Here is an 18,297-nt window from a genome sequence, read left to right as displayed (position 1 = left end):
GGGGGGTGGGGGGGTGGGGGAAATCAGTCTCAGCACTAGGGTTAAGTTACAATTCATCCTATTCCTTCCTACCACTCTATCTGCAGACTAGAAAAATCTTGTCATCACTCAAGTCTGGGGAAGGAAGCCCTACGTGCCACCAGAGACATCAGCTCCTTCCATATTCTGACCCCCATGTTTGGAGGGAGAACCGCCAGGGAGCGAGACTTGCAGAAGCTTGACACAGGCACCGATGGCCTTTCCCTCATACCTATAAAGCAATACATATCCTCCCTATTTCACACTAGCAATGCTCAACCAGTCATCCGGCTCTTACAGCAACCTTGTGAGTCAGAAGTAGTCAAATAATTCAATCCATAGTCAATCCCTGCATCATGCTCAAAACCTGTAACAGTGTTATTACATCATATTAAGTACAATTTTCTTCATGTATTTCCTCTTTATCTTTCAGTAACAACTACAGATTTAGATTTTTCTATCAACCATATTTCTCCCAAGTTGTGCTTTTATCATGTAGTTAACCATGCTATCACTATCAGCAAAACCTTGATAATGACTGTGGAAAGAAAAGTGTTTCCAGAAAGTTCCCTTAACCTTCTCAGAAGAGCATGACTGATCAGACATTCGGCAGAGGCACAAGTGTAGGCAGATGAAAGTGTAAATAGTTAGTGGTGATTAATGCTAGAGCTTCCATTTTCAAAGAGCTTGAGACACACTGATGAATTACTTCACAGTGGCAATGTAAGGATTAAGCAAATAAGTACACTAAGAAATCTTGAATGACTTGCCCAAGATCCCATAATGCAATCAGTGTCAGGGTCCAAAGCACAGTCTAGATTTCCAGGCCTATACCTAAATCTGTTACAATTATCTTGCTCTGGAACAACAGTAGGAAGAAAGACTTTTAAAGCTTATTTAGTTTCCACTGGTAAATAGGAATGTGAGAATCAAAGACCAAGAAGAAGGATTCACTTCAATAAATTAAGCACAAACACTTCACCAACAAGAAAATACGAAAAAATACCATTGAAATGGGAATCACCAAAGGTTTAATCAGAAAAACAGGAAAGCTAAAGGAGAGGAAATAAATGCTAACTCAGAATTGTAACAAGAAGCATACTGTTACCATTACAAACAGGTAGAAAAGGGATACTTCCCCATAGTTGAAAATACCTAGGTTTCGAGGAAAACTAACTGAAACGTTTGGATTCTCAAATGCCTTTTTAATGGCCTCATAAAAGGTAAAGCCTCTCTGACACTTCCTTCTCACTACAGACAAAAAAAATGAAAAATTTTTTTTCCACAATAATTTGAGTTTCCTCAGAAAACAAATTTTCTGCTGAGAAAATACTCTTGCTGAAGAGTTTTCAAATCTCTCTGCCAGAAACACTTTAAACAAAGCCTTGGGAAGCTCAAGTTCTGAATTCGGGGCATCTCAAAGGGGTAAAGTTATGATATTCATCTGTTCTTGAGACCAGAACACAAGGAAGTAAGGCAATATGATGTGGCAGACATGCCAACAGGCTTCATGAAGAAAGACTCTACGATTCACTGTGGCAAGGAGCAACTGTGAGCAATTCATTCCTGAGAAGGACAGCCACAATGAATCGAAGCATAAGCAGGCGACCTGCTGGAGTACACAAATGCGCGCGCAATTGTGCACGCAGATTTGCAGATGCAATTGCAGTGACTGCCTGGTCAGGTCACATATTTGGTTGATGCAAACCACCACTTAGGCATTTGAACATCTGGGTTTTGTTAAATAAAAAGTCAGTGCATACAACTATAAACCCACGAAGTGTGTGTTTCTGCACATTAAAATAGGTCTTCAATCTCTAAGAGACCCAGAACTTTACATCTTACAAGGTGCTCTCACTTTGTCTAATGAACCAAATCCCTTTTTCAAAATGACACAGTAAATATCACAAAATAGTTTGATCATCTGTCATTTCCAGAGTAAAAAATATTAAGACATAAACAGTAAACAAAGCATTCAGGAAATCATAGCAGATTTTTTAAAGCTGAAAAATAAAAGGAAAAAGATAAATAAGCACAGTAGTATTACATTGCGGAAGATGCAGGAGTAACCCAGAATACCACAAGTGAGTGCAGCAGAGATTTGTTCCCTGATAGCAATCATTCATTCAAAAATACTGTTGTTAAGCACAACTGCCATGTGTTCCAACCACATTCTTCCTGCCAGAAACCACCAAATCCAACCTCAGATAAGAAGATAGTTTTCCCTCTACTCTTGACCCATTACATTAGCTGAAATCTCAAACTACATAGCAGATTAACTAAAATTTGCAGCTGGTTTCCTTAGAAACTATGATGTGCTGCACAAAATTCTGAGTGTGCCAAAAGAAATTTAATTTTGAGTGATGTTCAGCAAGATTTTGGTGAACATATTGTGGGCTTTTCCTCTTTGTTTTACATCTTCCCAATTTATTCTTGTCGTCTTTCAATTTGAATTTTCTTATTCCATTTGTCTTTATTTTGCCTTTTTCTTTCACGCCTTTCCAACTTCTTTACACAGACGTGTCACCATTCAAATTTCCCCACGAAAGTGACTCAGTGGCATAACTGTATTTTGAAAGGCACCTGAACAAGCCCCAGTGCACCCAGGAGAGTGGAGGACCATTGAGGACCCACATCGGTGGAACAGAAGCTGTGAGGAAGCTCCTCAATGAATTGAAAATTTTAGAATTCAGAATTAAACCAGTCCCTCCCCTGGGTGAGTCAGTGTCACATCTGGACGGTGAACAAATGGTTCTTTCCACCTATTGCAAGTCTCACTCTTCCACTGAGGATTTTCATTTTGTATTTGGTGCCACACTGGTTCAACGAGCTGATGCCCACTAGTCTGCAGAGGCAGAGAAGGTGAATCATTACAGGGCTTCCACAGTTGGATATCACCAGACTCAGTAGACTTCCCTACCGGAGAGATTTCTTCTGTCTTGGTCTCTTGTCACTATTAACTCTTGTTCTGTAATCTGGCTATGACATTTTTCTCTTGTAGTCTCTATTCTAGATATCCTTTTCTCACTTTGCCTCACTTAAACTCCTTTAAAACTCTCCCAGTAGTGCTCTGTTTAATTTTTTCTGACTTTTAAATTGCTTCTTTCTTTAGGTTAAATAAATTCCCAGACACAGTGGATTTTATCATCTCTTCTTGCTATTTATAAATTCTGCAGAAGTAATAGAACGTTTTTGGCTTGTACTTCTGTTATTTTCATAGTCTTTCCTCCTACTGCTGATTTTACATTTGCATCACCAGCCCTCTCCTTTCTTCTGTCCAGAAATTCTGTAGGGAATACTCAGGTTTCTTACTCAAAAGTACAAGAATTTTCACCATTTAAAGAGCAGCCTTCTGATCAGCAGGTAAGTCTGATGTCACAAGGGTAGGAAATACATCTCATACATCATACATACATCAAATGCATCACCTTGCTTGAGTTAGCTTCTTTACACTTAAGAGCAGAAAGCAACACTTCAGTATCACAATAAAAATAATTCTTGCAAACTTCCAGCAACATATCTTTTTATTCCTACACAATTTAAGAACAATAACATTGACCAAATATATTCTTTACTTTAAAGAATTATAAGAAACATCCAACAATAGCAGCAGTACTCACGCAAATCTGCCTTCCGGACATTCCTCACCCTTAGTATTTTTACAGTAAGCAAGTTGAAAGGAGATACTGGTCTCTGCATGACAATTCAAAAAAAGAAAAAAGAAAAAAAGACAACATTGAGATTAATGTTATAGTCTATAGTCACAGACTACTGTAACCCTAAAGCTCTAAGGATGTAGATAAACCAAGGTTTTTAAGGTTGAGCCAATATCATTTATCAAACCAACTGGAGCAGTTGGGAAAAAATACACAAATTTTTGGCACAGAACCCTTTTCAGGTCTGAAATAGAAGCAACAGATTTCAAAACCACATATGAGTTGAGAATAGGTGCTGAGAGTTTGATTTGATAAAGATCACTTCTTTCTAACCCCGCTCCATTATTATCACAATAAACACCCCTACAGCACATGCATGGGTGTCCTCGCCACTTACACACCACTGCCTGCAACAGAACGGACTGTCTCTGGGACACCAAACACTGGCACAGCAGCTGTGCAAGTAGAGCTAAGCGACCACCATGCACCAGCACAAGCTCCTGCACCAGCACAAGCTCCTACGCAGAGTCTAAAAGGCCAGAAATGCAGCTGACAGTGACGAAATACTTCTCATGAAGAGACTGATCCATCTCTGATCTTCACCCTGATCCCCAGCATAAAGCTACAAAACTCTTTTGGGAGATGACCTTGGGACTTAACTCATAACTCCACTAGATCTCGGACACCTTGGGCTCAGAGATATAAATTCTGTAATACCTCATAACTTCCATGGCTCATACTAACATGTCTTCATATTCCTCAGGCTATAACTTAACTCCCCATTCCACCTTGGAGATAACTGCTTAACATCTTTCTCTCCTCTCGCACACTAACATCTCTTCTGTTTCATAGGTACTATCTTTCCTGTTAAAACCAATGTACATACAGATATCATTTCTCTCAACACTTGCTTAAAATTGGTATTTAGCTTTGAATCTAGTGATTCTGTTTTAGAACAGAATCAGGTGTTTTGTGCCTAAAAACTTAGAAGAGAATCATAGAATCATTAAGGTTGGAAAAGACCTCCAAGATCGAGTCCAACCATGAACTCAACACCATGCCCACTAAACCATGTCCCCAAGCGCCTCATCTACACGTCTTTTAAATACTTCCAGGTATGGTGACCCCCCCACTCCCCTGGGCAGCCTGTTCCAAGGCCTGACCACTATTGCAGTAAAGAAGTTTTTCCTAATATCCAATGTAAACCTCCCTTGGCGCAACTTGAGGCCATTTCCTCTCGTCCTATTACTTGTTACTTGGGAGAAGAGACCAACCCCCACCTCGCTACAACCTCCTTTCAGGTAGTTGTAGAGAGCGATGAGGTCTCCCCTCAGCCTCCTCTTCTCCAGGCTAAACAGCCCCAGTTCCCTCAGCCGCTCCTCATAAGACTTGTCCTCTAGACCCTTCACCAGCTTCGTTGCCCTTCTCTGGACATGCTCCAGCACCTCAATGTCCTTCTTGTAGTGAGGGGCCCAAAACTGAACACAGTATTCGAGGTGCGGCCTCAGCAGGGCCGAGTACAGGGGCACGATCACCTCCCTCCTCCTGCTGGCCACACTCGTCTAATCTTTCTATCTATACCAGTTTGTAAGAACAGATATTAACTCTATCCATAAACCCTCTTGCTCCTGCATTCATAGACATAGCATAGCCTAGTAAAGTTAATACCGTGTCCTAACACAAACACATGGGTTTTATTACTTTGCATCTGAAGTGCCTGTATTAATTTTAAGCAGCAAAAGTAAAAACCATGTACTGATGTTAACTGATAAAAAGTACCTTGCTACTATTCCCTTCATACATGCTAAGCATTTTGCCGGACCATTTGTCTTTCCAGCTGTAGCACAAGGCTTATCCTGAAGTATTTCACAATGCTTTGACAAAGTGTTAAGCAACTGGGACCATGACGTGACATTGGACACTAGCATAATGTAATGAAGCAGGTCCTTGTCCTCACCAACAAAAACCTCAGCACCTCTGAAAATGCAGCAGAGATGAAGAACAGCCTGGGTAATTCCCAGCATACCCCCTTGCACTTCCCTTTGGGTCGGCAAGGGGCCTGAAGATGCAGAGTTGAAGGTCAGTGAGACAGCAGCAGGAGGGTCGGAGCAGTCACTGATATGGGCACATTTGTTCTACATTATCTTCACCTGGCCAGGCTCTAGCACAGGGTGCAGTTTTATGGTGCACAGTTTGCGAGTGCTTGAATTGTCCGCTGTGGGACATTTAAGCTGTCTCAGAGTATATCACACCTCTGCCTGCTCCATTATCCCAAACATGGCCACAAAGGAGAACTTGGACAGACACACCTTGAAAGAAAAAAACTAGTTCTTTTTTGGGGGAAAAAAAAAAAAATTACAGTCTCCAATCAAAAGCAACCAAAAGACATCATGCCCAGACTGTATAGTTGAACTGCCAGAACTGCTTTTCTATATGCATTAAATAGAACTGGGTAAAACACAGAAGCACTCCTAGGCACAGGGATCAACAGCCAAGGCTTGTCTATCCTTGCCAAATCTACTGACATGTTTGCTACATTTATGCTTGGTCCCTGCTTTCCCACCCAATAAATCCTAAATGTTTTTGTTCTCAGCAGTGCTATTTCAGCAGAAAAGGTGGAGCATCTCTTTACCCAGGAAGGATGGGGCTTGCATCCCTTGAATACAGAAGAATGGACTTGAGCAGAAATTCCCCATCCCAGGGAAGTGCTATAACCACTAGGCTGGACACGATTTTAAAGGAATAAACTTTGTTCGGTTCTTATCTCAACCTCTACTTGGTGCATCTCAAGTGGATAGTGGTATCTCCCTGCAGCCCTAAGTGGCACACAGAGATAGGATCTAAGAAGGGTGTTTCTGTCCCTGTTAGCTGGGTGTACTTATTTATGCAGTTCCCTGCTCAGCTGTTACAGTTCCCATTCTGGTCTATCTAACTCTCCAAACACACCGAACCAATCCTCAGTGCTTCACTCTGGGATGTAGAGTTCATTCCCATACTAGTGACTTGGAAGTCAGACCTAACTTTTAGGTGCCTGAATGCTTTGTCAAGTTTATCTGTCAGCGACTTACTCAAAGTCACACAGAAAAACTACTGAGGGGCATATCTTAAACTGGATAATCTGCCAGTAACAGGTAATGGCTTCCACATCTTTCCCTTTAATGTGATGATGACGGTATCGCAGGCTGGGTAAGTTCTGAGGCCAGAAGCCTCCGAGGTCAGTTATTACACACACTTCGACTTTCAGCTTCTGTATTTATTTCGTCTGAGACATGATTGTTACCTCATAAACCGGAAACACAAGCCAGGCATTTTAATAATCACTGTTGAAACTACTTAAATACGTGAGATTGCAAACACAGGACTTGGTCACACTATCCTACGTCAGATAAAAGTTCAATTAAGTCCTGTGGCACACTTGTGCAATCCTTACATATCTCGTCCCAGGGAAGTCAGTGGGACTGTTCACATACGCTAGTGTTCATCCATATGAGTAAGAGTCACATAACTGGGCTCTAAAACTGCTGTTTCAGTAAAATTCCAAGCTTATACTTCTACAAAAGCCTTTTATAGAATTTTTTTTCTTGAGGAGTGAAGTACATACAACATTCCCAAGTTACATCAAGAGAAAAGGCAATTATCAAAGTAAAACAGCATGTCAGTTCTCTTTGGAGCAGAGCACTCTTCCCTTAGCTTTCTCTTCAAAAAGGAATAGAAATCTCACCACTGCTTTAAAAACTATGAAGACCAACAAAGAAAACGCTCAGCCCTGTCAGAAAGAGTGGCAGGACTTTAAAACACAGATCATTGCCTTGCTTCTGACCTGGGTCAGGTATGTGGCACCTTTTAACTTCAAAGAGTTTTGGAGCCTCAAGGGCAGGCAGGATTTCATTACGTCACTATGTCTACCCCCTCAGGCAAGGTCGTCAAATGCATAAGAAACACTTTTCCTTGTACTGCATGTTTTGTATTTATTTCGCCCATTTTAAAATATCCCATTAGCTGGGTCTAAGTCACTAGAAGTCACTGGGATTGTTCCAGAATAAAAACAAGTGGAGCAACAGCGACTCAAGGCCTGTTTCTTTCCAAGAGCTATGTAAAACTTGTGTGCCTTCAGACTGCTGTTTTCATGTGATTTTTCTTCTCTTCCTGTTTGCAGCTCCGCAGCTGGACTTGCATGTTAGAATAAATCCAAATCTTAGAAGAGAAACCAAGTCAAGCATTTCCACAGTTCAACATGGCTTTTTCTCAAGACCACACTAGCCTATATTATTTTAATATGATACAGTAATTTGAGTGATCTAAAAAAAAGTATTACCTTTTTGCCTATCAGCTTAAGGGCACTACCAACATTTTCTCACCAAATATTTTACATATTCACTTCAGTTTAAACGGCCACTCAAGTTTCAATCACACATATCCCATATCCCATGGGTTGCCCCGAAACTGACTCTGACAATGAAAGCTGGTTTCCTCAACAAAACCATTGAGTAACAAAAAACAACTCAGATATACTATGCTTATATATTTATCATCATAAATACCAACTTTCATGGCAAAAGAGAAAAAAAAAGCTCAGGTGCTTCCTGATTTTTGCCTCTGTGAGCCTCGAAAAGTCAGGGCGGAAAGAAGGGGTTCTGGGTCCTACTCTAAATTGTGTGTACTCTATTCAGGTCACTCTGCCACCCTAAATACCCTAAAGACAAGAGGCACAATCTAAAGCCACTGAACTGCACAGGTCTCACAACTAGACACCTACTAATAATGTAAAAAGTACTAAGGATAAAAAAAACACCACAGCTTGATCCTCTAAACACAGCTAAGTTTACAGGACTAAAGGTAACTATTTTTATGGTCCTCTTCCTTAGGGCTGTGAGACTATATACAGACGCCTAAACATCATTTTAAAAGCTGCTTTTTGAAGAAACTCTGCAAAGTCTTTCCTTTACCACAGCATTTCACTTTGAACAGAGAAGGCGAGTGGCTTTCGGACACAGTCAGGCATCAGATACTATCAATAACAGCAAACCTTCATGACGCAGACCAAATCTACCATCATTTGGGAGAATCTCTGTATCACCCCCACGTGGACCCAAAGCCCAAAACAAACCAGGCTGGGAAATCCCCACATCACTGACGCAGGGGCAAGAGCCCATCTTCCCCACTATAGATCCCCAGAGAGTTGCAACTGATACTGGCAGCCCCAAACCCATTGCAAGTGTCTGAAGACAGCCCCATCCTGTCGCCACCGCCGCTGTTCCCATTCGCTGGCTCACAGCAGCTTATCTGATATATTTTCCTTTATGCTAATACCTGTTAACATGAATGTCTGCTAATTGCCCAGGGAGTTTTCATTTGCCTGTGCAAAGAATTCATCCTCAGTTCAGCCTTTACAAAACACCTTGTTGCTCTTTTTTTGCGTTCAGAGAAGTTTGGGCAATGCTCCCACTCCTACCGGGCTGATGAGATTGGGCTTGTCAGGAGGCTGAACACAACACATTTATTCCACAGTTTTACCTGTTCTGACGCAGTGTTTTTAAACGCCATGTTACACAGAGAATTGCAAGCTCTATGACAGGTCATTACAGCACAAAGAAAGACTACAAAGAATACCAGAGCACTAAGAACAACTGCAAGACCCGCTTAAACGGAGTCTTCTTATGAAGGAATAACGTATAAGACAAGGGGGTGTTTCATCCAAAGAAATCAAACCACAAAAAACGGGAGGAATTAAAAAATTAATAGAGGTGAAGTACAAACCAGCCCAGATACAGTGCAACACCTACTCAGCATCATAAGCATCAGACACCAACAGAGGCCGGACTATTTGGAGTTTACTGAAAGCCAAGGCAATATTTCATCTACAGAGTTGAAGCCACAGCTCAGCTTTTCAGTGTTCAGTAAATAGTGCAGTACAGCTTTCCCCCGAGCCATTGAATTCCTAACATTTTTTCTGGTGCTCTACATTCAGCACTGGACAGCATTTAATGAAGGGCCAGCTAATTACTACCTACCGTTCTCACCGCTGGTGCTGAGGTGCCCGTAAAAGTCTAGGAAAAACAACACAAGGCAAAGTTAAGAAAACTAAGCTACATGTTAAACTCTTGTTTTAGGCTGACATTTTAAAACATCTCACATTCAAAGCCATACTTAGAGCTATGCTCATTAGCAACACTCATTAGGTGTTTTACCGACCACCAAACCCATCACAACTCTGTGCCAGCTTCTTATTTCCTTGACATGAAGCTTTTTTTTTAAGGAAGCACAATAAGTAATATTATTAGCCTTAAAACATAGCTTGAAAATGCAGACATGCCACAAGGTTCTGTAAAAGGCTAGACTAGGAAAACCATCCTTGCAACCACGAGATCTGAGGAACAGCAAACTTGCTTTCCGTGGATTGCCTGTACACCTCTAACAGCTTGTTCTCCTCTGTGATCAACTTAACCGGAATATCAGACAATTTTAGCCACTTTATGCTTGCTATCGGCTTCTTTTGCTTACCTCATTTGAACTTAAATTTGATCCCATTGCAGTCCCAGTTGCATGTAAGTCCAACGTTAGAGGATACCAAGTCGTACAGCTGGCAGGAACTCCTCATGCAGATTAGGGGTGGAGGAATAGGGATTTTATGACGAGGCTCTCCCGCCCCACCCCTTTATTATTTCGAGTCATTAGGCAGTCCCCTCCCTGCTTCCTGCAGCCTATTAGAGCACCCCAACTGAGTCAGCAGAATGAGGAGCGATTTCTTTTCTACCTACTGTGATGTTTGGGGGGAACACTGAAGCCCCTTTCTGCCCAGGGATTGCTTTCTTGAAAATACTACTGCTAATAAAAAGTTTCGCATTTATGGAACAACTCTAACCCCCAAGCAAAGCACTTGTGACTAAATCACAGCTCCCAGAGTATCTCTACACTGCCACCGTCATACTGCAGGGTAGCCGAGAGAGATCTCAACAGCTTCTTTCCAAACCATGAACTCAAATACCTGTAGCAGTCTTCCAGTGGCAGCGCGCAGTTCAGCAAGGTAAGTGACCCCATTGCAGTGCCACAACTAAGTGACTGCAGGACCCGTGCTCCCCTGAAGCTAATTTGGGCATCTCTGTGCTACAAGTGACCTTGCCATGTGCTCAGTATTCTTTGCCTGGATATTTAGCGTGTATCCAGAAAAAAAGTGAATCCACGACCAGAAATCTTGCAGTTTGATTTTAAATGCAATGAGAGGGAAGAGAGGAGCTATAAGCAGTAGGTGAAACTTGCGGGTGGAAGGGTGAGGCAGGAGAGAGGGTTGTGCTCTCCTGCGTGGGCCCAGGGAGCACGGCAGTTCACCCATCCTCAGCTTACTTCAAAGGGATCTTGTCCAAGGAACGTCACTAGAGTAAAATCCTCTTTTTACACACATGTCGCTTCCTTCTATGTTGATGTCTGTGTGATGCATATGTGATGACTGTTCAGAAGGTCTTATCCAAAATGCGCAGTGGTACTATCTGGTGGTTTCCATCTAAAGCATTTAATAGCCTGCTGCTCGCTCCATAGTCACACTTTGCATAGCCTTCTCAATTGATATGGCATCAAAGGAAAATGGCTCATAAATATGAACCTGCAGCATCTGAAATGCTCCTTGAAAGAACATCCAAAAGATATTTCCAATGGACATGAGCATCTCTACCCCAAAGAGAAAATATCTCCCTTAACTTCTGTCTCTATTACTTTATATCTGTGTTAAATACTTATGAATAAATTTAGGTGGAGCAGTCACAGCTCAGAATCACTTACTTGCGCCCTCGCAAAACTAGTCTTTCAAGCTTTTGAAAGAAGAATGTTTCCCTGGAAAAATTCCCATATTAAAATTTGAAGTAGGAATCCGCTTTAATTAAAAATGTCTGTAAAACATCCTCTATCAAAGGAAAGAGGGCAGATTATCCAGCTCAACTTCCCCAAGTTTCTCAGCAGATATATATACCTATATGCATTTATACCATCCCAGCTGTTTCACAGCCAATACAAAACTCCCTGACATTACGTTCTCTTACCCACATCGTTTTTAAGACCCATAAATGAGATACATCCAATATCCCACAATTACCTTATATACCACTTTGTCACCTTCTGATAATCAGGACTACAGAAATGTATGACTAATGGGGGATTTCATATTATTGCAAGAGAAAAGTATCCTTGTACCACCTTTGGGATGACAAGGGGAGTTGGTCATCATTTGAACACCCTGAACATAACAAGAAGAGTAAATATCCAAAAACATGCTAGAGGTGTTACAAAATGATAGCCAGACGTCACATTAGAAAAGAAATACTCAAAATTAACAAATAAAGCAAATTAACAAATAAAAAAATATAGTGTCAGATCTATAGTCGGGGATTTTCCCTGGTTCTAGCCTTTCAGTTTGTTTTCCTTTTTCCTTTTTTTTTTTTTAAATGATTCCGTAAGCTACAAAACCTACACAGACCTCATCCTGCCAATCAAACAAGAGAGCAAGCAGTCCAAGTCAAATTCCAGTTAGACAATAGACCTAAGCTCAATAATCTCTGCACACAAGAAGATTTACCATGGATGAAAAGCGTCACTTCCTTCGCCGTGGTATCAGAATTCAGTCTCTGAAAAATTCAGCTTTGGCTAGACACTTTTTGGCCTGCCACTAATTTAAAGCAATTGTCTGGCATTAAAAAAAAAAAAAAATTAAAAAATTTAACTTTCACATTAGTTTTATTTTCATGTTTGTACATACCACACCTTCAATATACCTGTCCCTCAGTACTCTACAACATTCGTGATGTTTTGTATCACATAAGGACAAAAAAAAAAAAAAAAAAAAAATCACGTAAGAGGCAAAAAAGGACTTCCTGAGAAAGCATTCTTGGAGAAGAGGTCAGAGGGCACAAGTTAGAGAAAAAAGTCTGAAATTTTTTATATCATCCATTTGTAAGCAGGAGAGACCTTCAATCTGAATCTGAATTTAAATTCCTGAGAATGAAAAGTGCAAAATCAGACTGGAGAGAGAGATCACACTAGCTGATCAGGGTGGGGGGGATTATATTTTTACTTAAGGCATTTTTCTGATTATGACATATATGAAGGAGGACTTCTGCCTTGAAAAGACTATTGAGAAACTTGATTAAAACAATTCCACATGCCTTTGATATGTTTTGGAGAGATAAAACCTCGCTCCTCCTACTCACTCACCTGAAGCGATTGGGCGGTTTTGCCATCCAAAAATCATCAGTAAAGCATTGGCCCAGCCCCACATATATTCCCAATATATGAAACCCTGCCTTCAGTTTTGTTGCAACAGAATTTCAGATCCAATCCTTATCTCAAAAGGCAGTAGCTCACAACCTTTATCTCTGCCTCTCCCTGTGCTCTGTAGATCTGAGCATCCAGCAGCATCTCTCTCTACCTTTGCAGAAACAGCCTGAGGTCGCCTGACCTTTCCAGGTTCATTCAACACTTCAGACACTGCTCAAGCAGCTTCTTCTCTTCCCTAACCCCATCAGACCACAGGCGTGAGGAATACCAGCACCAGCCTGTGTCAGCTAATTAGCCAGTAATTCCTTCGGCATAAACGTGGCAAGACACATAGCCCAGGACCTTTACAGGGAAATCTAGAGCCAATTTGAATCTGAACCAATTCTCAAGAATATCAGGAAGTCACCTCATGTCACCAGCTAATTAAGGGGGTAACTTCATCTACAGTCAGCCTGAGAGATGTTTGAGTCCTAACAGAGACTATAAAGATTCACAGCTAATTGCTTACAGGATCGTGCCATTACATTTAGCAGAGCTTGTGTGACAGGTCACAAATGGGTGTTTTCAAAAAAAGAAATTGTTGTTGACCTACCTGGATCTTACATAGAACAATTATGCCAATGCTGAATCACTTTGAAAAATCCAGCCTATATGTCACTGAGCCTCAGGTCCTTCCTTAAAAAATAGCACCAGTAATACTGAACAGCTCTCCTTTGTTATTTTTGATTAATAGCTCGAACAAACATCTCTTCCCCTGTCCTTTTACACTGCTTTTCACCATCACGTCACAGGCAGGATTCTGAGGTATTGCTGCAATGCGAACAACGTGAACAGGTTTTAGCAGGACAGAAAAAGAAGCCTTTCCTTCCCCAGACAAGAAACGAAATGAGTCCATCGTGGAGAAAACTCACAAGCCACCAAGGTAAGACCACCAAGCCTGGCAAGCCCAGGGAAAGCGTTAGCCTCATGCAGTGTCAGATCCTTGGAGCCACGTACCAACTCGAACACCAGCATTCGTCTGACTTTCCTTCAAGTCAAAATATCGAGCTGCTAAGCTAGACAATTTGGGCAGCCTAAGGTTTTTCAGTGGCTTGCTCAACAAGTCCAGATTTCTTAAAATGGACTCCCTTTCCTCAGCTCATTCTAAGCCATCCTAATTTTCTGGATCTGCTGCCAAAAACACACATCACCACCACACCTTGGGTGAGTAAAGCTGAAGGCCCAGTGCCAAGTGTTGCAACCACCAAAAAACCAGTTGGTGGAATACACAGGCACAAACTGCACTGCCTCTCTTACATCTCCCTGGAACCGTAAAAATGAATCTTTAAAATACTTAAAAGATACTTTGCAAAAAAATTTAATCAAATTTTTAAAACCCCATCTCATTATTGTTTAAAAATAAACTTATGAACACAACTGAGCTGTCAGAGTGACATCTTCATTTTCTTCTTTGCTCACAGAAAGCTATTGCTGTCTTACTGGTGAGACATAATATCAAATTATCCACACCAGTGTAATGAATGAGATGACTGCAAAGGGGAACAGAAAAGACTGATGACAATATAGACACATATACAGTGCTAGCCAAGTATTTCACTCTGTGTTACTGAATAAATACGCTGGCATTTGCAAATACCAGTAATTGGACTTGTAAACCTCTCATTATCATCCATCTGACCTCTTAAAAGCAGAGTTTCCTTCCATTTTTCATCTTCCACTGTTGAAGTGGCAGCTTTTCTTTCATCCTTCCTCAAAGGTCATTAGCAAGCTCATGAGTGCCTTTGTTCCTTCAATATTTGATTTCTCGGTATCAGAAGCAAGAAGCATTTTTTCCCAGATCAACTCACTAGCTGAGCTAAGTCCATAGAACTTAATTAAAAAAAAAAAACACTTCAATGATTGCATCTATAAGACTCTTATTTTTAATAAGATTATGCATGGGTACTTAGTATTTGAATGGTAGCTATTACACTGTATGTATATTGTTATATACAGAGAAAATAAGATCTAACAATTAAATATATTTTCTTAAACAAGCATTTATCTAAAACGAGTATGAAAATCTTGTCAACAGTCCCCTGTCTGTGTTTTGGATGGCAGTGGGAATAAAACTGTAGCAGTAGCTACATACTGACCATCGTAACATTGCAGAAGCCAAAGGAGTTGGTATCGCAAATTTTGTTGCCATCAGAAACATCTGTGAGCTCGCAGCAGATTAATAAATGAAGACATGGTTATGGCCAAAGGCGAGGCTGTTAAAACTGTTTTTCCAAACCCACTGAGTGTAGGATTTGAAACCTTAACTGCTATCCCTCAGCTTCAAAATCTACTTGGTAGGTAATAGTTCAGGGAGAAGTTCAGCAAAAGCGGATGCAGTCAGATGATTTTTATCAGACAGTTAGCAGAAAAATCAGGCTGTTGTATGTTGATCACTCTGGGGGAGTCCATCAAAAAACGTAGACTCAGTGCAATGACAGCCAAGCAGGTAAATTCACTGAAGGTTAGACTTCTGCCATCCTAACAGATGGATACTGAGAAAATAGAAGACATCATGTGCAGTTCCATTCTTCAATTATCAGCCTTCCTTTCCCTGGTGCAAACATTTTTGGTATCTGGTTTACTCCTTACTGTCACAAGTAGGGATCCGTGAACAAGGCAAGGCTTTGCTTGATCTTTGCTTTGGTCTCTGGTTCAAAGACCACATACCACCAAGATTTGCATCCAAATCTGCCACAGACTTTTGTGAGGTTGAAATCTCATTCTTATATGGCTGTATATCCAAGTACACCCTATAGCTCTATAACTGCCTTTCCATTCCCTAAAACAGTGAAGAGTTTTTAAAAGTAATCATGATTCGCCAGTGACTTTAATGCCAGAACCAGCATTAGTCCTCACACACAGTACTGAATAAAATACATAATTTTCTTTTTTAACAAGCTAACATGGATGTTCATTCTGTATGGATTCAGTTCCCTGAATATTTATTAGTCCATTATCAACACTCGTATATCTCCTTCTGATGAGATTTGTCCAAATATACTTTAAGAGAGTTTAGACGACTGAGGTGACAAAGAGTTTTTAAATCTCTTCTTTCGTTCCACTGCAGTTCGCAAAGCCTGAAGAATTAAATGTTTATTATTCAGGACGTTGTAGCTGCACAGGTTCAGCAACTTGTTGAAATTCTCTTCAGTATATGTAAGCAGACCAGTGCCATAGGGAGCAATAGAGTTGGACACATCCACTCTTCCCTGCTCCATCTCTGAGGGACTGCGCTCCACATCTGAAGTAAGAACATAGCAAAGTTCAACACAGCAACGTTACTGAGGTGGAAGACTCCCACCAGGCAATGCAAAATACACAGTAACAGCCACAAGAAACTGAATTCTGTCAGGAAAACGGGAGGATTTTAAGCACAAGCAGCAGGACAAATAAGATGAACTACATGAGGTCTTTTTCAATAAGCTGGTACATGGATATTTGTTCAGTTTTTGAGGAAAGTTTCCTGGATCACACTAAATCAGCAACAAGAAAACTGGAGTTGATGCATGCAAAAGTATTTGTAAACTGAAACTGAATTTGCCAAGTAGTTTTTCTGGTGAAGCAAACAAATCACTATTTATTCTATTGCTGAACTAAAGAAAATAATCTGGCAACTTTTCAAAAACGACAGATATCAAAGCAGCTTGTTACCCTGGCAAATCTTTTGCTTCATTATATGTTTTCAGCACTTTCTATTCTCAATTTTTTTTCATGTAAACAAAGCAACGAGAGGATTCTAGCTTTGTTAACAAAGTAAATGTAGTATCTTATTACAAAACTGTTACGTGACAGCATTAGCTACCAGTGGATATAACTTAGTAGCTCCCTCCTGTCCTTTATTATCAAAGGAACACAAACTGTCCCAGATGCCAGATAAGGGGTTTTGCCTCAAGCTGCAGCTATTCATGCCTTTAATTTTGAAACTCTTCAGTTCAACCGTGATTAGTTGGCCAACACTATATCCATCACAACAGGACTGGGAATATGATAACTTAGCCAACCAAGAAGTTTGTTTCAGAAGAGGCACAAATTCAGTGGATAAACTGGATGTGACAGCCTCAAAAAACGATTGATTAATGCTGTTAACTTACTCGGTGCCTTGTATTTTTGGAAGGTATCACACACCAGTGGGAAATAGGCCAAGATTGGTGCCTCTAAGCTGTCCTCAAACACATAGCACTCCTTCAGGTGTTCCCGGTCTTCCTGGCTCAGCTCCGTGCTGGGGAATGGGATCCCATGCTCCAAACAGTACTCTGAGAATAGGTCCAGCGGCTGGTTTAACAAAGAGGAGAGTTGCAACACAAAGAGAGGTTGAAATAAGGCTACCAAGCCCCATAACTGATATTTTGCTGCACTAGGCAATCTGTGATTGATTTATATGTTTACAAATAAGTCTAACTATGCACTGGAACAAGCATACCCTCTTGATTTTAATATATCCTGGGCAATAGTAATTTGGTTCATTTGCTAACACTCTACATTTTTAAAGCACGATTACTGTTTTCTGAAATTTATATGAAATGCAGATCATTTTTGTGATTTAGTGGGCACAGTAGAGGATTTGGACCAGGAAATTTTAATTACACGTGGTATCTCAGATCACAGGTTCTTGAGCGTTTGCCTTCAGTGCATCTAACAATCCATGTCTTCATGTCCTCCTACAAATAAATTACATTAATTTCAATCATAGAATCATAGAATCATTAAGGTTGGAAAAGACCTCTAAGATCATCAAGTCCAACCGTCAACCCAACACCACCATGCCCACTAAACCATGTCCCTAAGCGCCTCATCTACACGTCTTTTAAATACTTCCAGGGATGGTGACTCCACCACTTCCCTGGGCAGCCTGTTCCAAGGCTTGACCACTCTTGCAGTAAAGAAGTTTTTCCTAATGTCCAGTCTAAACCTCCCTTGGCGCAACTTGAGGCCATTTCCTCTCGTCCTAAATATATCCTATCATATATGCTCCTCAACGTTTCTTCAAACACAGCAAAACAAAAACCTGACTGAAACTTATGCAAACACCAGGAGTCAAACATAAAAGAAAAACTCCAAATTTTCATTCAAAAACAGCAAAATTATGTATTAACTAATTACATTGTAAAAGTTATTTAACTAACTATTGAGGAACTTGGTACAACAATGACAAATCTGCACAGATACACAGAATAGGTTATCTTCTATGTGTCTGTATCCATGTGTGTGTCCCAGAAAGCTACTGAAAATAGCCCCGCTAAAGACAGTGACATTATGGTCACAGTGTTGAATAGTATCACTGATATGATCGTTTAACTTAACAAAAACCAGACCATTTTCGGGG

The 18,297-nt window shown here is 40.7% G+C and overlaps 2 protein-coding genes across 2 annotated transcripts in view; both read right to left on the bottom strand.

The window, feature by feature from the left end:
- The window catches only part of LOC104083877 (cytosolic phospholipase A2 epsilon-like), a 32,553-nt gene extending 23,335 nt beyond the window's left edge, over positions 1-9,218 (bottom strand). The window contains exons 1-2 of the mRNA XM_009587530.1: positions 9,189-9,218; positions 3,639-3,711 (exon numbers count right to left, since the gene is read on the bottom strand). Coding sequence (XP_009585825.1) covers positions 3,639-3,711; positions 9,189-9,218 — 103 coding nt within the window. The remainder of the gene's footprint in view (positions 1-3,638; positions 3,712-9,188) is intronic.
- Positions 9,219-15,976: 6,758 nt separating this feature from the next.
- The window catches only part of LOC104083876 (cytosolic phospholipase A2 epsilon-like), a 19,788-nt gene continuing 17,467 nt past the window's right edge, over positions 15,977-18,297 (bottom strand). The window contains exons 16-17 of the mRNA XM_009587529.1: positions 17,066-17,246; positions 15,977-16,215 (exon numbers count right to left, since the gene is read on the bottom strand). Of these exons, the coding sequence (XP_009585824.1) occupies positions 15,977-16,215; positions 17,066-17,246 (420 nt within the window). The remainder of the gene's footprint in view (positions 16,216-17,065; positions 17,247-18,297) is intronic.

The sequence above is a fragment of the Fulmarus glacialis genome, unplaced genomic scaffold (genome assembly GCF_000690835.1).
Source record: "Fulmarus glacialis isolate BGI_N327 unplaced genomic scaffold, ASM69083v1 scaffold12721, whole genome shotgun sequence".
Classification (NCBI taxonomy): Eukaryota; Metazoa; Chordata; class Aves; order Procellariiformes; family Procellariidae; genus Fulmarus; species Fulmarus glacialis.
Note: the sequence above shows the minus strand (reverse complement) of the source record. Positions and strands in the feature narration are given on the sequence as shown.